General features: G+C 39.1%; 1 protein-coding gene across 1 annotated transcript in view; it reads right to left on the bottom strand.

Annotated features, from left to right (window-relative positions):
- Window positions 1–364: 364 nt before the first annotated feature.
- The window catches only part of KCNN2 (potassium calcium-activated channel subfamily N member 2), a 167,775-nt gene continuing 140,282 nt past the window's right edge, over window positions 365–27,857 (bottom strand). The window contains exons 6-10 of the mRNA XM_052646854.1: window positions 18,469–18,579; window positions 10,579–10,706; window positions 7,038–7,046; window positions 4,282–4,351; window positions 365–652 (exon numbers count right to left, since the gene is read on the bottom strand). Of these exons, the coding sequence (XP_052502814.1) occupies window positions 365–652; window positions 4,282–4,351; window positions 7,038–7,046; window positions 10,579–10,706; window positions 18,469–18,579 (606 nt within the window). The remainder of the gene's footprint in view (window positions 653–4,281; window positions 4,352–7,037; window positions 7,047–10,578; window positions 10,707–18,468; window positions 18,580–27,857) is intronic.

Raw genomic sequence — 27,857 nt, 5'->3', positions numbered from 1 at the left:
AATGTGAAAAGTAAGCCTTTAGAAATGTCGAGTGACCAAATGTGTGCAGAAATTAACTTTTTTTTTTATTATATATCATATAATGTAGTAGTAAAGTCTGTTTGAAGTGCATGAATAAAAAGTTAGTGAAATTACAGGAGGAACAATCTATATAGCAATAATAGGTGCATTCCTTGTGCATCTGAAAGAAAAAAAAAAAAGAGTTTTCACTCATTTTGGCCTAAAACTTAGTGTTCAGGTTCCCAGGATTCTGACATCAGAACCCGGATAACGCTGATTAGAACCATAGGGGCTTTACAATAAAAGCTAAAATATTGACCATATGATGGCAAAAAGTCTTATTTTGTGGTTAACTGATTCTCTTCTAGCTACTCTCTGATGAAGTTGGTGGCGCTGTAGAGGAGGACCGCCGCCTCCTGGACGAGGACCGGGACCGCTCAGCATCGTAGGGGACGTGCTTGTCATAGTTCTCCATCTGAGCCTCGAGGAAGTCTCTCTGCTGCTGCCTGAGGGTTTGGCTTATGAGCCCAGGCAGGGCGTGGATGCTGCCAATCAAAGTCTCTAACTTCGTTTCCAGGGTAACGATCCTCTTCTCAAAGTCTTCACTTCTTTCATTTAAGTCGGAAATCATGTCATACATGATGTTCTGGGTCTAGAAAATAAGATTGAGAAGAACAGAGAGACAAAGAATGAAGGTTTAATTACATTTGCCCTGGAAGCACACTAGCCAGCTATCAGAGCTTGAGGGCTGGTCTCCTTTTGGCAACTTGCAGTGCAACAGGGGTGTCAGCTAACTGAACACGTGACCTGGCCAAACAAATTTGGTGTGTCTGTTCAATGCCAGGACTTAGAAGAGTAAGATCTTAGGAATTAATTTGATCCAGTTGCAGAAAATGGTGCTCAGGTATTGCTGGTGGTATGTCCAAGGATTTTAAGTGGTGTGTGGAGAGACAAACATGTTTTGATTTTATATTTATGTATATACTTTAAGGGCTGTTAGAAAAGTTAGCATGTCAAATACATTTTGTAACATGTAATACTAATTAGGGCAAGGCTGATTGTTAAAAACAAGCCGATTTTAAAGAACAATACATAACAGTGCAGATGGTATTGGGATTTTGACTGGAATATGAATGAAGTTTAGGACAAACTGATTTGATCAAGTAATTTAGTAACTTAAAGCAATTAAAAAATGCCTAAATATCTTTTTGCTGCCTTATGTTCCAAATTATAGGCTCTCCTTTGGGTCAAATAGAGTTTTCACAGATAACTAGCAAGAGAAGGCAATGGCACCCCACTCCAGTACTCTTGCCTGGCAACTCCCATGGACGGAGGAGCCTGGTAGGCTGCAGTCCATGGGGTCGCTAAGAGTCAGACACAACTGAGCAACTTCACTTTCACTTTTCACTTTCATGCATTGGAGAAGGAAATGGCAACCCACTCCAGTGTTCTTGCCTGGAGAATCCCAGGGACAGGGGAGCCTGGTGGGCTGCCGTCTATGGGGTCGCACAGAGTCAGACACGACTGAAGCGACTTAGCAGCAGCAGCAGCGAGAGAATAAATGTTAGAGGAGATACTGAAGTTACCAATCCACCTTATTAGCTATGGCTTAATTAGAGCTAAGTTGTTTGAAATATGAAAACGTTTTTGGTGTCCTAGTGAATTTTGCAACTGGTTGTCCTGATCAGAGGGTATTCATAACCGACTCCCAGTTATAGTGCTGGAAATAGGGAGACAAGAGACAGGGAAAGAGACTTCAGTGCTGACCAGCTCAGAACCAGAGAGGGAAGAGGGTGATCAGGAAAGGAAAGCTGGCGACATTAACCTTAGCCCACTGCAGGCTTTCCCAAGCCTCAGACCTTTATGGCTACGCCTGCTCTCCTATCATATTTCCCTCTATAATATATGTTCTTATCCTGTTTATCAACCTCTTAGTGATGATAAATGAGCTTACTGAATAAGGAAGCTACTGTTCAGAACATAGGCAAACCTTCCTGGGTTTGGCCAGGAAGACAGTTCCTTAACTCTATGTTTACTATACAGTTTTGAGACTATATGAGACTATTCATTCAGCAAATACTAAACTCTTTATGTCATGGACAGTCCTGCAATAATAATGAGCACGGCACCAAAGAACTAACTGAAAGACACAGCATCTTGCCTTACAGATATAGAATTTTACTTCAAGAGTATATTTATTATGTATAATAGAATATATTATAGTAAAATGATATATATTATACATATTTTCAAATGACATCTTTTATTTTTTCATAAAAATACCCAATTTCTTTTATCATTCGTTCTAAGAGTGATAAAAAGAACCTGCTCCTTCTTTGTTCACAATGTGTCCCAGTGAGAACCACGGGTGTAAACATTAGTTGAGCACATCTTCAGGCCTCATATATATGTGCTGCCCAGCTTAAATGAATGATACATGATCTCCTAGGATTTCACTTTCGCTCAGTTGCTCAATCGTGTCTGACTCTTTGTGACGCCATGGACTGCAGCTCGCCAGGCCTCCCTCCCTGTCCATCACCAACTCCCGGAGTTTACCCCACTGAGTCGGTGATGCCATCCAATCATCTCATCCTCTGTCATCCCCTTCTCCTCCTGCCTTCAATCTTTCCCAGCATCAGGAAAGATGCTAGGAGTCAGTTTTTAACTTTTCAAATGAGTCAGTGCATGAGGTGGCCAAAGTAATGGAGTTTCAGCTTTAGCTTCAGTCCTTCTAGTGAACACCCAGGACTGATCTCCTTTAGGATGGACTGGTTGGATCTCCTTGCAGTCCAAGGGACTCTCAAGAGTCTTCTCCAACACCACAGTTCAAAAGCATCAATTCTTTGGTGCTCAGCTTTCTTTATAGTCCAACTCTCACATCCATACATGACTACTGGAAAAACCATAGCCTTGACTGGACGGACCCTTGTTGGCAAAGTAATGTCTCTGCTTTTGAATATGCTGTCTAGGTTGGTCATAACTTCCCTGTCAAGGAGTAAGCGTCTTTTAATTTCATGGCTTCAGTCACCATCTGCAGTGATTTTGGAGCCCCCCAAAATAAAGTCTGACACTGTTTCCCATCTATTTGCCATGAATAGATGTAAATCTTACTCCTAGGGCTAAGTCACTAAATACTTCACTTCTGTTTATAAGATATCAAATATTCCACTCCAACATATTTATACAGTATGTATTACTGATGGACAGGGAGGCCTGGTGTGCTGTGGTTCATGGGGTTGCAAAGAGTCAGACACAACTGAGAGAATGAACTGAACTGAACTGATAAACACTAAAATGAATTTAATTAATGACTCTAGGACAGATAGGTATAATTTTTGAAGAATATTAATGGGGGCCTTGTAAAGGACATAGTTGTTATGGCAAACAAACAGCAGAACACAGGTCTGACTGAGAACTGCCTCTTTCAAAGCATTTATGTTAATAGGCTCAACACATACATAAATGCTGTTCTAATGCCTCCTTTAAAATTTAGAACATTGAAAGGCATGTTGTCACTGCTGAAAAATATTCATAGTTTGAAGTACAGTTCACCTGAGAGGAACAGCCAAAATAAAGCAGATAAAACATCTAAATGTGATATAAGAATTGGGGACTATTAATGTACTTTACAAAAGTAGCGTGAAGACATAGAGATCAACGGAGCAGGACAGAACACCTGTTGTTTAAAATAGGTAAAAAAAAAGATTTATTAATGAGTTCTATTTAGCCTTGAAAGTGAAAGTTGCTCAGTCATGTCCGACTCTTTGCAACCCCATGGACTACAGAGTCCGTGGAATTCTCCAGGCCAGAATACTGGAGTGGGTAACCTTTCCCTTCTCCAGGGGATCATCCCAACCGGGGACTGAACTCAGGTCTCTCGCACTGCAGGTGGATTCTTTACCAGCTGAGCCAGAAGGGAAGCCCCATTTAGCCTTGAACTTCATAGTAAAACCCAAGATCTGGCTCTGGTCTCATAGGGATGAGACTAAGCTACATATAAGCATCCTAAAGGTATTGTCTCATAGCTCAATTATATTTCTAACTGAACTTCAACTCCCTGTAAGCAGTGAAGCTTTTAGAATGGGGTTGAACATGTGTAGAGGGAAAGTGCACACTAAGCAGGAGTCTTAGAAGGATTCTTCTAAGCCGGGCCGTCACATCGGTACGGTGTGCCGGTTTGACTGGTTAAATGTCTTTGGAGTGGCCACCTCCTGAAGTGGTACTGTGTGCAGGGGTTAGCTCCAACAGGTGCGAATATAGGGGCTGAGACCCCAAGCTCACCTTCGCCAGGTCCACCAAGGTGTTCGCCTGGTCATTCAGCTTCCTCTGTTCCATTTTTACACTTCTCAATCTAAAAGACAGAATCTGAAGTCAGAAAGTTTTTTTTTTTTCTTTTCTGCGACTATCATAAGCCTTCCAAAGAGCATGCACAAAATTGACAAGAGCAAATAACTGCATGAATAATGCCTTGAATATTTGGGGGTAAAGTCCCAATTGGTTATGTATCTGGTACAATGAGAAGCATGCTTCCCCAACACCGCAAAAAGGAAGGGAGAGAGAGAGATAAGGTGTCCTTAGGACAACTATTTACCAGGGAGTCAAAGTTGAATTGAGAAAGGCTCATAAGGATTTAACCATATGAGAAAAGCCAAAACATTCCTTAAAGCCCCAGTATCGTGACAAATAGACATAGGAAGAAATATGCAAAGCAACAGGAATTTTATCAGTGTTGGCACATGAGCACCTTCCTATGTCTACGTGACTAGATACAGGTGTTAGCCCTGTTTAGTCTGAAATGGATTGGATTAGGTATTTGAACCTGATGAAACACAGTGATAAGTGAGATTCTTATTAGCAACAAGAAAACTTTTATTCAACCAGCAGCAAGATAACTCAAAACACATAATTCTCTTATTCTTCATTGATTGTATTTATTTCACTTGATTTTTACACTGCCATTGAATTTGAAGGGAAGCCAGACCATTTCCTTGGGAGAATTTCCCTTCATTTTTTTTATTGTAGATAAAAGTCACAGGACAATTGGAGTGTCTGACAGATGGTATCTCTTCTACTCGTAAAGTTACTTTTAGAAACTTTTAAATAACACTGAGTATGTCTGATTGACAGTCATAAAACCTTTTTTTTTTAAATTCTGAATGAGTGCTTACTATGCTGTAACTTAGTGACAATAATATTTCAACATATATTTATTCAGTGCTCATTACCTAGCAAGAAATTAAGATTTTCCAACCAGAGAAAAGCAGTCTATTGCTAAGTCAACAATTCAAAGCCATGCTCCAAGAGAAGCAGGTCTCTGACCTACTTTGTGAAAACCCATGCTAACCTTATTACTCTGGTGACAAGTCATTTTACAAAGTATAGTGTTAATGCTGGAGCATATATTCTTGATTACTTCCCAATTTAAATGAAAGGTAATTGGCTAGAAGGGATACAAAAATTCACAGGGCAAGATTTTACTGCCAGGGAGATTTCTGTAACACATGTTCACGATGCTCAGTGATTTTGTTCTGAAATATGGATCTTCAATATGCCACCAAATCTGTCTGTAGTGAAAAGACAGCTCCTCCTGCCAGTGAGCATTTAAGTGACACCTGCTTCTGACACGATCTTTACCAGTCTCAAACAGGTTAAGGTCAGATCTTGTGATTGTGATTATGTGTTTCTTTATTAGAAGACTTGGAACTAATTTAACTGGCTCCTTTTTATGCTATTATAGTAATGGAATATGTTTTAGTCTAAAAGAAATCTACAAACACATATTTAAATCTAATATGTTGTTGAGAAATGTTTTTCTAAGTACTTAAAAGGGTTGCAGTTCTTGATGTGTGCCTTTTAAAAAGAGTAAAAAAAAAACAAACAAAAAAAAACAAAAACCCAAACACAAGGAAACCAACTTCAAACAGGTGTGGGTCATTCTAGAAAAATCTATTAGAGAAAATTAACAGTGTCAGACACAGACTTTATGCTCCTTGGCCCTAACCTGACATTCAGTTTCTTTGTGTCTGAAAAGAAGAGTGTTAGATTGGGATTTTCTTTCTGAAGGGCTGGATTTATACCAATGGAGGTGTTCTACATGACTAAGTGATACTCAAGCAAGACATTAAAGAACACTAAACCAGATGGAGAGAGAGTTATTCCCTTTAATTCTCTTCCAGTTCTTGAATTATTATAAGAAAAACCTCCTGGGCTAGTCCTATCCTGTTTTTATCTCCTAACACCTGCTCTTTTCCCCTCCCCCCTTTTTTTCCAAAGAGGGAGCAGAATCTCAGCTCAGAGCTCTCTCTGCAGGCAACAGCTTGTGGCTTGAGTTCAATACCAGTGGCTTAGTTGTCAACCAATTTACCGTTACTTCTCTCTCCTTGCTGGGAGTGACATATTTTTAAATCCATTTATGACAGGGATTTATATCAAGCTTTCTTTTCAAATTTAGGGAAGTCATAGCTGAGTCGGCACATGAATGACTCGAAGTTTGAGACCACCAGATGGGAAGTCTCCAGCATCGGGTCAGGACAGCACAGTTCTGAGCTCTGCAAGCCAGCTAGCAGGGCCGGTGCTGGGCCCCTGGCTGAGGTGGGTGCTTCCCCTTCCACACAACATACTTCTCTTGGCTAATTCTATTATGCCTCTGACAGTAGAATTTTGCCCATTTTATTTTCTGCTAATCTGGAAAGCTGATGTAGAGTAGCCTTGAACTTAAATCATCTTGCCGTGTTGCCACTTAGACTGCCTGAAAAGTAGAATTGGCACAAAAAGCCTATGTAAGCTGCAGCTGCCAGAATAAAAGGTAACATGCAGGTGTGTATTTTACTTCTCCCCCCACCCAAAAAGAAGAATAAGAAACATATGCTGATTTCTTCCTTGTGAACTTCACTTATCACAGGAAAATATCATGATTTTGGAACACATTTCCACAGCAGCAATCAGACTACTAAAATTCACAATAGAGGGTCCGCTTGGATGCATGCAGCCGGCAGGAAATTCTGCAAATGCTGAAAGGAGCGGCTCACACAACTTACTTCCGCGCTCTATGTTTCATTTTGTTGAAATAAAAAGACAAAACAAAAGAAAAGAAACTGTAAAATATTCTGGAACAAAACAACACAGAGTGGTGTTCAGGGCACAGGGGGCTCGATTCGCTAGCTGGAAGGTCCTGTTAAGATTCTGCAGGATTTGGGCATATTGATCAGAGAGAAACACTATTACATTACGTCATCACCCTTCGGCATTGCTACTGTACTCCCCGACCTGAAAGCACAAAGCTTCCTCCAGAACTAGAGTTCGGAAGGAAGAACTTGGATCAAGTCATCTTGGCCTCTTTGAAATGTGACATTCAAGTAAAATAGGAGACTTTTTTGCCTAGTGTGAATAGGATCTAGTTAAATGGATACTACTCTAAACAATAGGATTACACTTTTTTTGGAGGGGATACATCTTTTCCAAGTCAGGGCTATTGGGAAGCCTGGTTTTCTGAAAGGTGGGTAATCTAACACTCTCTGTTATAGAAATTATTGAATTTTTTGGCTTTGAGACAAGTGCATGTTAATTGATGAGTCTCTAGCTGAGACGTAAGAATAAGAGGCTGTAAAGTTGATACCAGAGAAAGTGGTAAAAGTTACAGAAACAGAATGCTTCATGGCACTAAGTGACGATCCCCAAAGACAGATGGGGTCCTAAAAAGAGGACACAGGCCTGCAGAGTTAGGCATCCATCGGAGACTAGAAAGTCCTGCGTCCAGGAGAGAGGCCATGAGGCTTGGGAAAGAGAAGGAGAGCTGAGACAGAGGAGGCTGGTAGAGGGGATAGAGCTACTGCAAAGCTCTCAGGACAAATCAGAGGAGAGCAGAGGCCAGGAGAGCTCTAGTAAATGAATGTGTACATTTTTCCTCAACTGGCAAGGTCTGATATCCCCCGCTGCTGATAGACAAGGCTGGGCAAGGAAGGCAGTAAAGGCCATGCCCGTAGGAATCGAGCCCTATGTGCTTTCCTTTATGACTTCACTAAGTTCAAATGAAAGGTAATTATGCATAATTAGAATAATCTAGCCCCACCCAGCCCATCTACTTTTCACAAAGTTGTAAGGACCCTCCCACCTCAAAGGAAACCCCATAGTTCCAAGGCTAATTTACAAAACAATTTATCTTTGAGTTGCTTGAAGCTCATCTGCTTTAGAAGTACACATAGCTACAGAAGAAACAATGAGAAATGTCTGAAAGAGGCAGAAGAATCACGTGTGGCTTCCTCTGCCCAAAGGCAGCATGCTGAAAGACACATGACACCTACACCATGAAACCCTTCACATCAGGTCAGTACGTCTTGTTGTAATACACCAATTGCTTAGGAACAGCTTTTATACTTAGTTTCCCCAAATATCTTTTTGCCTTTTAATTATGGAAATTTTCAAACCTACAGCAACGTTGAAAAAAATTTTACAATGGATATCCCTAAGTTGTCCCCCAACGTTTTGCGTGTGAATGTATTCTGAGCTTCAGAGGTCTATGACGAACTTTTATAAATATATAAATAACCACCATTTATATATGGCTACAGAATTATGAGGAAAGTTGTCAAAGCGTTTATTTGTTTTGGTTCTATGAAAGTTTATCAATGTCATCAAAGGCAAGTGTCACATTTCATTATATACTGGAGACACGGCACACTAGCAGGCAGGGACACTAATACAATCCGAGAGGAAATGGGATGTGTGATTGCTGAACCCAGACACTGACCCACTGGCTCACCCATGTCACCTTTCATCCCAGGAGACTACATCTTCTCACAAACACAAAGGTAAGTTTTATTTTTAATAGATCCAAACAAAATAGGTTAGTATCGAAACATTCAAGTACAAAGAAAGAAATCTCTGCAGTACACCATTTGTACCTCTTGTATGAATGCTGAGGTTACTGTGTTGTATGGTTTGGAGAGGCATGTAGGAAGGATCACTCACTCTACCAGGAAAGTTTATCAGGTGACTCTTGAGGGGGAGGTGAAAGCTTAGCATCGCTCAGGGGACCACTCTCTTAGGTCTAAGCCTCAATAAATCAAAATGTGCAGGTAAGAGTTCCAGGTGTAGTACCTAGCTTTAAAGGTAGCTATGACTCTAGGAAGCAAGTTCCTGCTTGTGAGCTGGGTCTCATACAATGTTCCTCTCTTTCACTTTTCCTCTTCCCCAGACTTGGAAAGAGTACTATCTTAACATTCTTTTTTTTGTAATGTGGAAAATGCATAGTTGTGTGTGTGTGTCCTGTCAAGTCACAGAGCTGCAGCAGAAGTCACGTCACTCTGGTGCTGGTGGCAGTGAGGGAAAGGACCCACGTGGATTGCTAAGACGGCAGTGAAGACCAGCTACTCCGCCGCATGTGCAGAACCTCCTATTTTAGAACTCGGGTTCTTGGATTTTATTTTCATTAGGGAAGGGAGCAATTTCTGTAGAAATACATGTATGTCTATAGACATAGACACATTTCACATTTCAGTGTTACCTCTTTAAAAAGGGCAGTGGATGGGCAGGTAAAAAGGTAGATGAATGTTTGGTGATTTTCCACAGAATGTAAGTGTAATATACATATGAATTATCTAAATAAGTAAAATAAAAACTTCAACCTCAGAACTTCCTGTCTCTGTGCTAATTAGCTCTGAGAAAATACATCTCACTCTCTAATCTGGATACCTAGTATTTACCTACCTTTCCATGATTACCCTGGTAGGCTGCATGAGAAAGACCAGTTTTCTGACCCACCAATGTGATGCATGTGCCCTTCTCCATATGGAAATGGCATTAAGAGCAAGGCTGCATGACATCACAGCTGACACCCACATAATGTACTTACGGTAACGATGCTGCCAGCCTGGGGGGGAGAAAGACCTGGTGCTTTCAAATTATCATGGAAACTTACTAGATAGAGATGTGTGCTTTAAAGCCTATGATGGTATAACAATAAAATGGTATGAATGACTTAAACAAATTGAGTAACAGTGGCTTGGATAAAGTCTGAATAATGACAGAAGAGTGCAAGGCCTATAGGAACTCTAAAATCAATAATGAACACGTAGCATATAGAAAATCCCCCAAATCCTGATTAAAAACTAACTTAAAAATTCAAGTATTAAGTCAATTGCATGTACTACCTTCATATAAAGATGTCTGGCAGTATGTTAAAAAAATCCAAGTAGATCATAAAATGTTAAATTTCTTTCAAGGTTTTGTACTAGATACAAACTAAACATCTTAGGGCAAACTATATGAATAAATAAATGTAAAAATAAGATTTTAACTGAAATTACTCCTTCTAATTAAAAAAAAAGAACCTGAATAGACACTTTAATTAATATATTATGTGGCTATACTCCCAAAAATAAATGATTTTTCATCATAAAATGAACTGACAAATGAAATTCTAAGAAAATTTATGGAATTATTAAAATGCCAAATAATATCTTCTGGGAACAAACATGCTAATATTCTCTTTTTCACTCTCTCATGAAAGAAGAATAAGTAGGTGCAAGAATTAAAAACCAGAGACACCAATGCAGAATGAAAGTGAAGAATGATACTTACTGATGAATAGCTTGCAAGAATTTCCGTTGATGTTTTCTGACTTTTGCATGATCTATCTTTTTCACTAGCTTTGTATTTTTGTAAATTAGCCATGTTTCCCTGAGTACATTGGCAGCTGCATTTTTCACCTGTTAGGAAAACAAACAAACACAGCTGGTGATAAGTTCCAGAGCAGAACCCTTTGCAACTTGGTTGGGGGTCTGCTCTTCAGCCTGATGATCATGGTAAGCTCTAGCTCTGCTTAGTAACTCAAAATTGTTTTCTTGAATCTGTGCCTTTTGAAAAGTACCTATATCTGTCTGGGAACACTTACCTTGAAATATGAGGGGCTACTGATCTCTCTTTTGGGCTAACCTCTTCCTTGAGGAACCTTTCATTCACCACTTAAAGAAAAAAAAAAAAAGAAGAAGCTACTGTTTTCTTCACCTTGTACTGCAATTGTTCTGTCCATGTTCTTCATATCCCTGGAGAAAGGCAAGATGCCAAAAGGCCAAGGTTAACCTTGTCCTTCGCAGCTTGTTCAGCATTTCTGGCTGTGCTCTACAGGAAGGGCATGTTCCCACTGCTGAATGTACAAGGAGACCCAGTCATCCAGCTTCCCAGCGTGACTCGGCAAATGGCATGCTTGTTAGCACACTTTAATCAACTGACAGACAGTCTATGTTGTCAAGATTTTGTTGGTAATTTAAATACACTGTGTTTCACATGGACAGGACAAACCTAAAGGATTTCAGTGACACTGCCAAAGCCTATTGCAGCTGATGGAAAGTGTGAATACTTCCTAGTGAGACTTCAATCACTTGCTTTCTTGATTCGTCTTTAAAAATCCCTGCAAGTCCTCTTTCTTGTTCATAAGACAAGAACTGATGACCCGGACCTTTCAATTGTGCTTGTTATAAGCTATTTATTCGGAGGTCAATCCATTTAATTCTTTTGAATGGTAGATAAAGGATGTCTCACAAGGAGAACTGCAGGCTAAAGGAGGACTGGGTGGAGGAAGACAACTTTTTAAAGATGAAATAATATCATTTGCAGCACCATGGGTGGGCCTAGAGATTGTCATTCTGAGTGAAATAAATCAGAGAAGCAGAAGCGTCATATGGCATCCCTTATACATGAACTAAAAACACAGGATACAAATGAACTTATTTATAAAACAGACTCAGAAACTTAGAGAACACATTTATGGTTGTCAGGGGAAAAGATCGGGGGAATGAATAGTTAGGGAGCTTGGGATGGACATGCACACACTAGATATTTAAAGTGGATAACCAATAAGGGCCAACTCTATAGCACAGGGAACTCTGCTCAATGTCACATGACAGCCTGAATTGGAGGGGAGTTTGTGGGAGAATGGATACATGGATACACATACAGTGTATTGTTGAATCCCTTTGCAGTCTACCTGAAATTATCTTAACATTGTTAATTGGCTATACCGCAATAGGAAATAAAAAGTTTTTTTTTTTTTTTAAAGGCAGTGTCGTGGGGAAAGACAGAACAATGAACTGGGCTTCAGAAACAGATTTTAAGTCCTTGACTTTGGACCAACCAAGTCAGGTCAAGGAGGTTAGCTAACATTGTAGAACTTGAGTTTTCTCTAACATGAGAAGGTTAAAGAGAATTATTGCCAGTACTTTTCAGCACTTAGAATTACAATGAGAGAATATTATAATTTACCAAAACTATGGCCCAAGTAGGCATATGTATTTTTCCACTTTAGCAGAGAAAGTATCAGCCTTGGTGGCTGATGGTGAATCCTTTTTCTTAGTGCTGAAATGCTTTCTTTTTGAGTGAAACTGTATTGCTAGAACCCACTTTATGAAAATGGCTGGTATCTTAAGGCTGTTTTTAGTTGTGACTTCCTTTGGATATTCATTAGACTCTGCACAGGGAACATTCTCCAACCAACAGAAAAATGACTGTAACATGGGATGCCGAACACCTGCAGTGTATCTAAGTGACATCACCACCACCCACAGTGAAGTGAAAAGGTGCTCCAGTTAATGCTTGGATCTTCACTCTAATGCAAACATATTTCTCTTCCTCACAGAGGTAGGAGTCTGTTCAGAAGGCTCTTCCATCTGACACTGACATCCTTTGTAAAGGTAAGAAACTGAATATAGTGTAAGTTGCTCAGGTTGGAGGACCCGGCTTTTATTTAATTTTTATTTGGAGTATAGTTGATTAACGATAATGTATTAGTTACAGGTGTACAGCAAAGTGATTCAGTTATACCCATACAAGTATCCATTATTTTTCAAATTATTTTCCCATTTATTTTGTTAAAGAATATTGAACAGAATTTCCCATGCTATAGAGTAGGCCCTGGTTGGTTATTTATTTGAAACACAGCTGTGTGTACATGACACTCCTAAATTCCCAGTCTATCCCTCCTCATCCACTCTTTCTCCTTGATCGCCATAACTTCATTCTGTGTGTTCCTGTTTTGTAAATAAGTTCATTTGTATCATTTTTGTTAGATTCTGCATATAAGCAATATCATATATTTGTCTGATTTACTTCGCTTAGTGTGATAATCTCCAGGTCCATCCATGGTGCTGCAAATGGTATTATTTCATTCTTTTTTATGGCCGAGTAATATCCCATTGTATATATGTACCATTCATTCGTTGCTGGACACTGAGGTTGCTTCCACATCTTGGCTATTGTAAACAAGGAACACTGGGTGCACGTATCCTTTTGAATCATGGTTTTCTCTCGATATAAAACCAGGAGTGGAATTGTGGGGTCGTATGTAGCTAGCTCTGTTTTTAGTTTTGAAAGGAACTTCCATACTGCTCTCCATAGTGGTTATACCAATTTACATTCCCATCAACAGGCTAGGAGGGTTTCCTTTCCTGCACACTCTCTCTAGTATTTATTGTTTGGAGACTCTTTGATGATGGCCATTCTGACTGGTGTGAGATGACACCTCATTGTAGTTTTTGTTTGCATTTCTCTAATACTTAGTGATGTCGAGCATCTTTTCATGTTTATCTTGGCCATCTGTATGTCTTCCATGGAGAAATATCTATTTAGGTCTTTTGCTCAGTTTTTTGGTTTGATTGTTTGTTTTTGATATAGAGACACATGAGCTGTTTGTAAATTTTGTTAAAGAATATTATCATTTCATTATTTCACATGGAGCTGTCCAGTTTCCTGGCCCCACTTACTGAAGGAGACTGTCTTTTCTCCATTGTATAGTCTTGCTTCCTTTGTCATAGATTAACTGACCACAGGGGTGTGGGTTTATTTCTGGGCCTTCTATCCTGTTCCACTGATCTATATTCCTGTTTTGATGACTTCAGCTTTGTAGGAGGACCTTGTTTTTAAAGAGTGGAGAGGGAAGTGACTGACCAGCCCTACCTGGGGTTGGGACAGGCCCTTCCCCACTTAGCAAGAAGGGCTTTTTACTGGAGGTCTCAGCTCTCTGAGCAGCTGTACTGCCTGGAAGACTGGCAAGGGATCTGATATATCCTCCCTTCCTGGTTTTATCAGCTCAAGACACAGAATAAGAACCTAGAACACAGACTGGCGAGGCAGTGAGAAAACTAGGTAAGCAGTACTGAGAAAAAATATGGCAGTTGAACATAGGAGTGTTTGGAACAGAACACAGCAACTGATTTTGGTTTGGATTCTCCTCTACAAAGAGCAAATGTCAAATTGGTTAAGTCCATATAATTTTCAAAAATGATCCAATGCTCGTCCTTAATGTATTTTAAAAGGTTTTTTGGGATGGTAGAAGAATGACTAAAGGGGAGTAGGGGCAAGTTATAGTTGAGAGTTTTGACAAAACACCTGCTCCTTGGAAGGAAAGCTATGACAAACCTAGACAGCATATTAAAAATCAGAGACAACACTTTGCTGACAAAGGTCTGTATAGTCAAAGCTACGGTTTTCCCAGTAGTCATGTATGGATGTGAGAGCTGGACCATGAAGAAGGCTGAATGCCAAACAATCGACGCTTTCAAACTTGTGGTGTTGTAGAAGACTCTTGAGAGTCGCTTGGACAGCAAGGAGACCAAGCCAGTCAATTCTAAAGGAAATCAACCCTGAATACTCATTGGAAGGATTGATGCTGAAGCTCCAATTCTTTGGCCACCTGATACGAAGAGCCAACTCACTGGAAAAGACCCTGATTCTGGGAAAGACCGATGGCAGGAGAAGGGGGTGACAGAGGATGAGATGGTTGGATGGCATCATGGACTCAATGGACAGAGACAGTGAAGGACAGGGAAGCCTGGCATGCTGCAGTCCATGGGGTTGCAAAGAGTCAGGCACAACTCAGTGGCTGGACAACAACAACAAAGAAATTTATACTACTAAAATTATTGGGGCACCCAAAAAGTTAGTTCAGGTTTTTCTGTAAGATGTTATGGAAAAACCCAAATGAACTTTTTGGCCAACCCAATAGTAATAGTCACCAGATGACTCCAACCCACTTCACAGGTATAAAGGACATGACATATTACTTTATAATTACTGATGAATCAGCAACATATTAAAGTCATAGGTACTAAGGTAAAATATATTTTTAAGTGAAACAATACTTTATAAACCACAAAACCTCTTGTAGCTGATCGACTTTTAACTAAATATCTGCTTTGTTCAATCCTACAAGATACAGAGAGCATTGCATAACAGGCTACTTTGCTTATAGATTTCCTTTGATTTTTTACTACTATTTTTTTCAACTTATATATTTCTATCTTTTTCTCTTTTTCTTCCTCTTGCTTCTTCCTTCACGGGCTTTTATGAGTGTCTTCCAAAATTCAAGGGGAAGGAACATAATCTGCTTTAAGAAGCAGGAAGCCTTCTTAACTTTCATTCTGATAATTACAGTAAACTGTTGCTCCATATTCTATGGGTGATACCTCCAGGATGCCCATGGAGAAACAAAGGTCACTAAGTCTATGCAGCTTAGCAGGATGTGTGCTCTCTGCCCCTGCAGCAGCAGAGATGGATGTGCTTAGGGCACCAACCTTTCTCACCAGCCTGGTTCTTCTTTAGACCAGGTACCTGGAGCAGGGTGAATGGAGCAGGGCAAGGGCTCTATGCATTTGTATTTCAACCCACCAGGATATGTAGCCAAGCATGATATAAAAGCTATACAAAGTAAATCCTCTCGAATTTCTGTTCACTTGTTGAGAGACCTGCAAGAGACACAATTACATAACTGCATAATAGTGTTCTTATTATGGATCTGATTGAGAATTCTTAACAGGATTGGAAACACCCACTGTGGACATTAATATGTATAATTATCCTTCATGGTACATCTAGCGACTTGAAAAATTATGTCTGGGCTCTCAGAATTGCTTGTTTTCAAGTTTCTTTCCAAAACTTAAGTTACCAGAGGGCCAAATGCCAAGATTTCCTCTTGGTTTAGACCTAAATGTACAGTAATAATGATATATTTCCCAAAGCTTTAGCACAGTAAACAAACTGTCTCTCTAAGGTGATTTGCTAGATATCTGTTAAATAGCTCGTCCTGTCTCACTAAGCTTACTGATAAGTTATCACTATTATGCTTTCTTTTTGAAATTCTTAGAATATTCTGGTTACATGGGCCACTGGCCATTTTTGAATTGCAGTGTGTCGTATAAATGGTTGTAACTACATAGGACAGTCCTCTGAATGTTAGTGCCCAGTGAATTGGGTGTTCTACTTTCAAACACTGCATTTTGTGTGGTGAATGTAGACCCACAGAGATAAGATTTCTGTATAAAATTGTTCCTCAAACTTTGTGCATGGGGAATACTTTTTCATGGAAATAGTTAAGATACAGAATGGAAGACTTGGAAGGTTACATTTTTTCCTGCAAGAGTAATCTATCTTTTAACATTCATATTGCTTTTTCTTTAGATTCATATTAAGATTTCAGAATGTTGTGACCATTATTACTCCTGTTGCCCATCAGAAAACTTTGGTGTAGTGTTTCAGGGAATGGCTGTAGTTTTCTCTAGCAATAAGGAACACCCTTGAATTTGTCTTTTGAATCTGTCATGTTAGTAACTATGTGTGGCTTTTAGGTCCTTCTTTATTAAAAATTATAAATGGGCCCACTTAAAAATTCCATAAATAACTAAATGGAAAGGAATCAATTCCATTCATTGATAACTATGACAAATGACGTTCATTGATAACTATATAAAATAAAGCAAAGAGGACCACAAAAAGATTATTATTTTCATATATTGTATTGAGTACAGTAATGGAATGGCTCTCATAAACTGGAAATTTATGTTTGATTCTAATGCCATCTTAACATTTGCTCTTGTACTTAGTGACATTTTGCCTATAAAAAAAGATCTGTCAGCAAGCCTGCTTGAGTGTCTTTTTCAGACCTATTAAAGACTCTGGTCACAAGAAATATTGCAAAGTAGCTTCACTTTTAAGAAATAGTAGTGAGATAATAGAATTAAAGTATCATAAACATGATGTGTTTGTGCACTTAGTCACTCAGTTGTGTCTGACTCTTTGAGACCCCATGGACGGTACCCCGCCAGGCTCATCTGTCCATGGGGATTCTCCAGGCAAGAACATTGGAGTGGGTTACCATGCCCTCTTCCAGGGCACCTTCCCAACCCAGCGATCAAACTCAGGTCTCCTGCATTTTGGGCAGATTCTTTACTGTCTGAGCCATCAGGGAAACCCAATAAGCATGATGCAGAATATGAATTTTGAAAGTAGAACAGTACTTCTTACTGAAAAAGCTTTCTACAAATGATATGACTCTGAATTCAACATTGTTGTGGTTTAGTCTCTAAGTTGTGTCTGACTCTTTTGTGACCCCACGGACTGGAGTCTACCAGGCTCCCATGTCCATGGGATTTCCCAGGCGAGAATACTGGAGTGGGCTGCCATTTCCTTCTCCATAATTCAACACTATCGATAGGGAATCTATCAAATGTATATAAGAATTTACAACAGGAAAGCACTAACATCAGAAAACTTGATCAGTCTGGGGAAATCCGTCCTAGTCATTAAAACTAAAGGAAGGTCACTTAGCTCTCAGATCTAGATCCTTAAAGGAGACCCAAGGGCAACATTAGTGAGAACACAAGTCTTTTTTTTTTTTTTTGCCAAGCCTTGCCAAGCAGGAAGAGACACAACTTTCATCTGATTTGTTGAAGGAAGAGCATTATGAAAGTTTAAAACTCTCTGATCCCTGGAATATAGCAGTTAATTCAGAACCCCAACAATATTAGACTTATGTGGTCTATTTTTATACTTGAGTAAATACTAAGGTTTCCCAATTATTTCCTGACTGACCTAAAGTTAGGAAAAGTTTAGTCTTCATGTGAAAAAATGGAACTGACTTCAAGAATGCTTTCACTTTAAACCATGTAATTTCAGCTTCAGATGTCAAAGTAAAACTATTATTGTCCAACAGTGATAGCAAACAAGAGCTCCAGACAAGACGGCAGAGTAGAAGGATCTGTGCTTACTTCCTCTCACAAAAACACCAAAATCACAACCAACTGCTGAACAACCATCATTTAAAAAGGACTAGAACCTACCAAAAAGGACATGCTCCTTCCAAAGGAAGAAGCCACAATGAAATGGCAGGAGGGGCGCATTGGTGATTCAGTCCAGTCCCATACCCCACAGGTAGGCAACGCTCACATTGAAGAATAATTACATCACAGGATTCTCACCCTCTGTTCTCCCACAGGAGTGAAGGTCTGAACCCACGTCGGGTTCCCCAGACTAGGGGACTGGCATCCGGAGGAGCCCCTAGAGCATGTATAACTAAATCACTTTGCTATATACCTGAAACTATAATGACATTGCAAATCAACTACATCCCAATATAAAACGATTTAAAACAAAGAAAGAAAAAACATGACTCTTCCCTTTGGAGATACAGGGGTGGTAACTTACTCTTTTTGTCAGCTGAGTGTCCATCATGAAGTTGTGCACGTGCTTTTCTGCTTTGGTAAGTTCTAGCTTCCTTGCTACCACAGCTACCACCAGGGCTGTGCAACCAGCACCCTGAAAAGCAGGAGAGAAGAGAAAACCCCTAGAGTTACTATTTTTGGTCTCAGCCTCATTAAATAATGTTTTGTACTATGTACATGACTACCTAGAGATAAAAAGTAAACTGTAGTAATCGCTGTCTTCCATCAATATGACAGAAACTGCATGGCCAATAAACATAAGTAACATGCCTTTAGACTGATGTTAAAAAATGTAAAATAGGTGAACTAAGAACTAAAGCATGATGTTTGTATTGAACGTATTTTAATTATATGAAATGAATGGTAAAACATCAACTTGCTGAATTTTCAGACTTAAAAACAGAGCAAATCAGTTATACTTAAAGCCAGAGCAAAACAGAAATATAAATCAGTGACTTAGCATAAATTCACAGAAAGGAAATAAGAATTATTCTCTAAAAAGTAAAATTCTATAATCTGTCAAGAAAAAACCAGCAGGTCTTCAGGATGGTCAACTGTGAAAGGTCAGGAATAGAAACAGATACACCGTATGCACAGCTTCAAACTGGTCCACGCACAGAACAGCAAGGATCGCATTAAGATATGAACCTGGACAACACACACACAGGAAATGCTAAAGGTCAGGGATAACCACCTGACTGCTCCAGATGTTTACAAGCATGAAGAAAGGCACGTGCTACCTTTATTTTGAAAAACTCAACAGTGGTCCCTTCTCTAAGTTATAGGCTATCGTACTGACCTCTTAGGAGAAGTATGATACTGCCATGCCCCAGACATGAAGGCCTTGCTGCTCTGGGATCAAGGTGCATGCATTCCAAGTTGTGAGGCACGAGGTCTTCATCATTCAAAGACCAATGATTACATTCGGGGTCAGGAGGCAAAGCTGGGGCACCTATGGGAGGGCCCAGGCTAGGAAGTCCTGCTCCAGACAGAGCCTCAACCTTGGGAGAACCACAGAGAGCTGAGACTACCTAGCTGTCTAGGTACAGAGACAAAGTGAGCCGCAGAAGAGGGGCGCAAACAGTGAGACTTTATGGTACGTGGGGATCTTGCAACAGACTGGAATCCTTTTAAACTAGTTTTAAATAGCATCCCCTTTATGTTAGCTATGATGATAGGACGCTCACTGAATAGCCCTCCAAGAGAATCTCAAATCCCCACAAGGAAACCTGGTTTTCCTCATTCCCAATAGGTCTAAAAATCACTAGTTTTAATAGCAACTCTGCAGCCCCTTAAAACTGTGGTCTACATCTTAAATATTTAAATTTAAGGGATTGGTTATTACTTACAGCATTTTCATATTATAAAAATAATGAAATCTTATTCCTATAATATCTAAAGACTATAAAATTTAGACAGGCAAGTTAAAAACTTGTATATGTAACTTGCTTCTAATTTTATTTTTTTAAAAGGAATTCATATTTGGAAAGCAAAGAAGCCCAACCGTGAAAAGAGCTTCTCTCTCAATGGCTGGAATACCAGTAAGTTAATTTATTCTTTGTGCTTTCCTTAACAGTCCACATTATTTATATTGAATACATATTACTTATACAAACAAATGCTCACATTTAAAGTGACAAAGTTTGTAGTTTAAGAAAACATTTAACCTAACCTTGACCTATTTTTATTAACCTTAAAAAATTCAACCTAGGAAAATGATCTTTCTTCATAATTCATACTTATGTTTTATTATGTAATTAATTATAGAATCACTTTATTTGAATTAATAAGTATAATTTAGCCATTCATCTACTAACCAAAGAAGAAATTTTTTATCTTACTGAATGAGTTGTTACAAAGAGGGGCAAGACTGAGGAGAGGAAAAGAAAATACACTGTATTGTATTACCACAATCTGATAATTACAAATATACAGAGATGGTCTTACTAATAGGGCAATGCTGATTAAATATAGTATTTCCAGAGGGTTTAAATATCTCCTTCCACCAAGCTCTGTGGAGAAATCAGTATCCTCAGAAATGAAGTGATACTGATCATATGATCAGAGAAAGAGGCCAGAGGTTTTTAGACCTACCTGGTTTAACGTTCTGATTTCAGAGATAAGGCAATTAAGGCAGAGTAAGCGATTATTCAATCATGGACTCTGACTACCATTGGTATATTTTCCACCCTTTACCCCATCTCTTAATGCCTTTATCCGTAGGTAAGATCACATATATTCTTATTTGTGACCATTTCCATATCCATGACACAATATAGAGCACTGTATTTCTAAGCAAAACTTCAGCTTATTATAAACTCTTAAAGTATGAATGTTTAAAAACTGAGCACTATGGTTAGTTACCAACATAAGGCAAAACATTATTCTTATTGTTTGAGTGGCAACTTTAAGTCAAGTTAGTTTGTGACTAGAATCTTTGAAAGGGCTCTGTGTGATTCCAACATAGAGTCACTGCTTTAAGTGAAGGAGGATATGGAGAGAAAATGGCAAGCTACATCAACTACTCTCTATTTTAAACACAAGATAAAGAGTTTTACTTGAGTCATTTCACTTACTTACGAAGACTTTCAGGAAATGATAAACAAGGACCACAAAGGCAGAGGGTAGACAGGACGGGGTCAGTAATGTCTGAGTTGGGTTGTTAGCTATGTTGGTATTTTGGACCACGGGTAAAACTGAAGTTGCTCAGTCGTGCCCGACGCTTCTCAACACCATGGACTGTAGCCCGCCACACTCCTCTGTCCATGGAATTTTCCAGGCAAGAATACTGGAGAGGGTTGCCATTTCCTTCTCCAGGGAATCTTCCCCACCCAGGGATCAAACCCCGGTCTCCCACATTGCAGGGCCCTTAGGGCCTTATAGGGCCCTAAGCTTTAGCTCTCTCAGTATTGACTCTCTCTTCAGCTCGCATGGGCCATGTGTTCAGTTCAGTTCGGTTCAGTTCAGTCGCTCAGTCGTGTCCGACTCTTTGTGACCCCATGAATCGCAGCACGCCAGGCCTCCCTGTCCATCACCAACTCCCGGAGTTCACTCAGACTCATGTCCATCGAGTCAGTGATGCCATCCAGCCATCTCACCCTCTGTCGCCCCCTTTTCCTCCTGCCCCCAATCTCTCCCAGCATCAGAGACTTCCAATGAGTCAACTCTTTGCATGAGGTGGCCAAAGTCCTGGAGTTTCAGCTTTAGCATCATTCCCTCCAAAGAAATCCCAGGGCTGATCTTCAGAATGGAATGGTTGGATCTCCTTGCAGTCCAAGGGACTCTCAAGAGTTTTTTCCAACACCACAGTTCAAAAGCATCAATTCTTCAGTGCTCAGCTTTCTTCACAGTCCAACTCTCACATCCACACATGACCACTGGAAAAACCATAGCCTTGACTAGACAGGCCATGTGTAGACAATGAAATAAAGTGATTTTAGAGCTGCGTACTGATGAAGGAAAAGAATGGCCTTTTGAAGTATCTAAACCTATTTTGTTACCACAAAATCTCAATAAGTTATAGTAAGAGAGGTTAGCCTGAATCAATGGAAGGAAGCAGTAACCACTCAGGCTAGCCATTGGTACCTACCCATGGCATGAGAACATTCGCTTGACAAGTATAGGATCACCTGTTGTATGTCTGCTCCAAGGCACTCATCAATCATGAGCAATGAGAAAGTCAAGAGCAGCAATGGCTTTTTAATAAACAGCGAATATAAAAATAGGAGGGGCTTCAACCACTAGAGAGATAGCTATAAATGGCAGTTGGCACTATATGCTGAATATCGTTCTCTGGTGGCAGGAGGCCACTGGTGCGATTCTTCTGGAAAGAAATCAAGATCCCAACAGGAGTGGAAAATCACTGGTATCAAGTGCATTTGGAAGTTGATTTTTATTTGTGTTTATTCTTGAGCTCTGCTTTTTCCTGCTGCTGGCCCATTTCTTCCTGAGTGTTCTCTAGCTCACCAAAATTTTGTGTATTACAATTAGTATGTTTGTTGCAAAGTGCAGAAGCAAGGGAATCTGACAGTTAAGTAATTAGTGAAACTATTGCTTATATCCCTCACTCCATGATCACACTTGTACCCTTTTAATTATATCCCAAAAGCCACTTAGAAACCTTTTTTTCCAAAGTCCTTAGCTCCTTATATGTAAGTCTTATACCTTCCAAGTTCTTAATAAATCATAAGATATTTTGATATGTATAGAATTGGATTTCAAAAAAGTAACTTTTACAATTATGCAAACTGAAGCTGGCTCATCCCCAAAAGTTTTATAGGTTCAAAGTAAGTTCTTGCTAACACATTAATGATTACAGTAATTTAAGAAATGATGTGATATTATTGTCCACTCAGTATCTACTTCCTGAACTATTCTGTTTCATAAAGTGAATAAGAATGAATGTAAATATGCTTTTACAACATTCTCTCCAAATCTTGCCATGATCACAATGGATATAGAAACAGTTGGGACTAACATATGTTACTCTCTGAAATTAAAATCCCTGCATGCCTTTAACAAGATGAGTCATAGTTCTTTCACCAAAGTCAGAAAATGTATCCTGGTTACTTTTCTTCCATTTCATGTGTGCTATTAAGAAAAAACTAAGCAAGTAATTAACCTGCCACTTCAAGATACTCAGAAAACTAATATGTGTGTGTGTGTATATATATATAAGCATTAATGATCATTATGCTAGATTAAAGTGAGCAGACAAAAGACAATCAGAAAACATAAGCTATAGTTGAATTCCAACACTGGAGAGTCTTAGATGCTGCCAAATTAAAATGAAGTCTCTGTACAGGAAAGGAAACCACAAAAAAATATAACCCAAAGAACAGGAGAAGATACTTGTAAATGACACAACCAAAAAGGGTTTAAACTCCAAAATATACAAAGAGCTCATACCACTCAATAAGGGTTTAAACTCCAAAATATACAAAATACACAAAGGTTTTAAACTCCAAAATATACAAAGAGCTCACACAACTCAATAACAAAAAAGCAACCCAATTGGAAAATGGGCAGAAGACCTAAATAGACATTTCTCTAAAGAAGAAATATAGATAGCTAATTGGCACATGAAAAGATGCTCAACATCGCTAATTATTAGAGAAACACAACTCAAAATTACAAGCTATCACCTCACACCAGTCAAAATGGCCATCATCAAAAAGTCTACAAACAATAAATGTTGGAGAGACTGTGGAGAAAAGAGAACTGTCCTATGCTGATGGTGGGAATCTAATTTGGTACAGCCATTATGGAAAATAGTATGGAGGTTTCTCAGAAAATTAAAAATAGAGCTACCACACGATCCAGCAATTCCACTCCTGAGTATGTATCCAGGCAAAGCTATAATTTGAAAAGATATATGCAGCCCTCTTTTCATAGCAGTACTATTCACAATAGCTAGGCCATGAAAGCAACCTAAATGTCCATCAGCAGATGAATGGATAAAGAAAATGTGGTGTATACACACAATGGAAAACTACTCAGCTATTAAAAGAATGAAGTAATGCATTTGCAGCAACATGGATGGACCTAGAGGTTATTAAAATAAGGGAAGTTAGAAACAGAAAGACAAATACCATATGATATCATTTATATGTGGAATCTAAAATATGGCACACTTGAACCTCTCTAGAAAACAGAGAAGACTCACAGACAAAGAGAACAAGGGAGGGGTGGGAAGGGAAAAGGATGGACTGGGAATTTGGGGTTAGTATATGCAAACTATTCTATATACTATGGATAAACAACAAGGTCCTACGGTATAGCACAGGGTGCTATATGCAACCTCCTGGGATAAACTGGAATGGAAAAGAGTGTAAGAAAGAATATACACATGTATATACGTAACTGAGTCATTTTGCTGTACAGCAGAAGTTAACACAATGTTGTAGATCATTCATGTTAGAAATACAGCAATAACTAAAATGTAGTGCCTTCCTCTACTGTATTCTTCTCTAATATAGCACATACATTGGAAGCCACGTCAATCCCTAGAATGTAAGGGAAGTTCAAGTAGCTTATTTTCCCCAAGATCATTTATCACATAGTTCAAAAAATTCAGAGATATGACATATTTTTACGTTAGATCACTAGTGATGCTCATCCTACAAATATACTTCTAAAATCATGTTGAAATACCACTTTGGGATCAAGCTTTAATAACTTAATATATAAGACTATGGAAATGGAAATTCCTTTAACAGCACACTGGGAAAAGGTTTTGATTCTTTCCTTATTGAAAAAAGCATCTGCCAAATATTCAACATAATAATAATGAAATTTATAATGTGGAGGGTAGTTCCAGAATACTCACCACCACAGAGAATGACTGCAAAAATTTGCTAATGTTCAAATGATTCCACTGTTAAATTATCCTTCTGTCTTACAATAGCTCCTAAAAGGTCAAGCTTCAGTTTTATAGCTGACTGATGGACTATCACTAATAAAAATTTGTTAACATACAGTTATTTTGAAAAAAAAATCATATTTTCTACCAAAAATACTCCTAAATTAATGAAATAGCTGAAAGATTACTTTCATTTTAAAATATTAACTTTTCCTTTAAAGGGAAATTGAAAACATTGCCCATTTTCCTGTCCCTGGAGTTGACTGACTCAATACCCTAGAACAATAAATATATTTTCAATGCACTTTTCTGACACAATTATTTTTTCATAAAAATGCATAAAACAAGCATTCAGCTTTAGTATTATATCCCACTGGAGTTTTACAAGATCTCTTTAGGTCATGAAAATAAACAATATTCAAAATAACTTTGAAGACAAATTCCCTCTATTAAAATGCCCCTGCCTCTGAGTATCTTCAAATACAGTTGGCCCTTGAACAAAGAGCGGGCTGGGGACACAAACCCTCCTTGCAGTTGAAAATTGAGTATAACTTATAGTATAACTTATAGTGTGCCCTCTACTTACAAATTCAATCAACCACAGATTGTGTAGTACTGTAGTATTTATTACTGAAAAATATCTGCATATAAGTGGACCCATGCAGTTCAAATCCATGTTGTTCAAGGATGAACTGTATTGTTGATAGGAGGGTAGAGGTCAGTTAAAATGTCCTCGTCCTAAGGAAGCAAGGAGAAGGTATGTGTGTGCTTTTTGAGTTCAGTGGTAAAACCTGGGTTTAGGAACCCCAACTCTCCTTTAGATTGATTTACGTGTTCAGCTCCTCCTTGTGCTTCAGTGGCTGGAAAGAAGGAAGTGGTGCATAAATCTGGTCATCAACAATGAGTCATCTCTGAGTTTAAATCTCCTTCTTAGCAATGGGGCCAAAGTGAGCACACTTATTTCAGAGACAGGAAGGGCAGCTCTTCCAATTCAAAGTGCTGATAGTTTAGAAAATTTAGGTGGAATTGTAGCGACAATGAGTTGAATACAAGAAGGTCACAACAACTTTCAGTTAAAAGCAGCTGCCTTATTTCTTAAGAAATTTTCTTGGGGAGAAGTGAAGGTCTGCTGAGGGCAATGGTGGAGAATTCAGCCTTAGGGCTGAAAAGGCCTATCATCTCTTCTAACTGTTGGGCACAAAATAGAAACTATAGTAAGAATTTAAGGACACATTCTTTTCAATGGGCCTTTATTTGATGAGATTCAATGAACACACCTTTCCAGAATGGGAAAGACAATGAAGGACAGAAACGGTATGGACCTAACAGAAGCAGAAGAGTTTAAGAAGAGGTGACAAGAATATACAGAAGAACTGTACATAAAAGGTCTAATGACCCAGATAACCACAATGGTGTGGTCACTTACCTAGAGCTAGACATCCAGGAGTGTGAGGTCAAGTGGACCTTAGGAAACACTGCTGCTAATAAAGCTAGTGGAGGTGATGGAATTCCAGTTGAGCTATTTCAAATCCTAAAAGATGATGCTGTTATGTGCTGCACTCAGTATCCCAGCAAATTTGGAAAACTCAGCAGTGGCCACAGGACTGGAAAAGGACAATTTCATTCAATCCCCAAAAAGAGCAATGCCAAAGAATGTTCAAACTACCTCACAATTGCACTCATTTGACATGCTAGCAAGATAATGGTCAAAATCCTTCAAACTAGGTTTCAGTACTATGTGAACCAATAACTTAGAAAAGTTAGAAGAACCAGAGAGCAAACTGCTAACATCCATTGGATCATAGGAAAAGCAAGATAATTACAGAAAAACATCTACTTCTGCTTCACTGACTATGCTAAAGCCTTTGACTTGTGGATCACAACAAACTGTGGAAAATTCTGAAAGAGGTGGGAATACCAAACCACCTTATCTGCCCCCTGAGAAACCTGTATACAGGAATCAACAGAACCAGATGTGGAACAATGGACTGGTTCCAAATCGTGAAAGGAATATATCAAGGCTATATACTATCACTTTGCTTTTTTAACTTATATGCAGAATATATCATGTGAAATGCCAGGCTGGATGAAGCAGAAGCTGGAATCAAGATTTCTGGGACAAATATCAATAACCTCAGATATGCAGATGATACCACCCTTATGGCAGAAAGTGAAGAGGAGTTAAAGAGCCTCTTGATGAAGGTGAAAGAGGAGAGTAAAAATGCTGTCTTAAAACTCAACATTCAGAAAATAAAGTTCATGGCATCCAGTCCTATCACTTCATGGCAAAAAGATGGGGAAAAAATGGAAACAGTGACAGACTTTATTTTCTTGGACTCCAAAATCACTGTGGACGGTGACTGCAGCCATGAATTAAAAGATATTTTCTCCTTGGAAGAAAAGCTATGACAAACCTAGATAGCATATTAAAAAGCAGAGACATCACTTTGCCAACAAAAGTCCATATAGTCAAAGCTATGGTTTTCTAGTAGTCATGTACGGATGTGAGAGTTGGACCATAAAAAAGTTGAGCACCGAGGAATTGATGCTTTTGAACTGTGATATTGGAGAAGACTCCTGAGAGTGCCCTTGGACAGCAAGGAGATCAAACCAGTCCATCCTAAAGGAAATCAACCCTAAATTCATTGGAAGAATTGTTGCTGAAGCTGAAGCTCCAATACTTTGGCCACCTGATGTGAAAAGCTGACTCACTGGAAAAGACCCTGATCCTGGGAAAGACTGAAGGCAGGAGAAGGGGGCGACAGACAATGAAATGGTTGGATGGCATCACCGACTCGATGGACATGAGTTTGAGCAAATTCCCAGAGATGGTGAAAGACAGGGAAGTCTGATGTGCTGCACTCCATGGGGTAACAAAGAGTTGGATATGATTTTATAGACTGAATAACAAGAGCAGAAAGAGCCAAAGGACAAAAAGTAAAGTAAAAACCTCTTCAGAATTATCACTTGGAATTAAACACCTCATGCCAACTTGTATAAGACAGATAAAA

Source organism: Budorcas taxicolor, chromosome 10 (assembly GCF_023091745.1).
Source record: "Budorcas taxicolor isolate Tak-1 chromosome 10, Takin1.1, whole genome shotgun sequence".
Lineage (NCBI taxonomy): Eukaryota > Metazoa > Chordata > Mammalia > Artiodactyla > Bovidae > Budorcas > Budorcas taxicolor.
The sequence above is the reverse complement of the archived record's forward strand: the minus strand, read 5'-3'. Positions and strand labels throughout refer to the sequence as shown.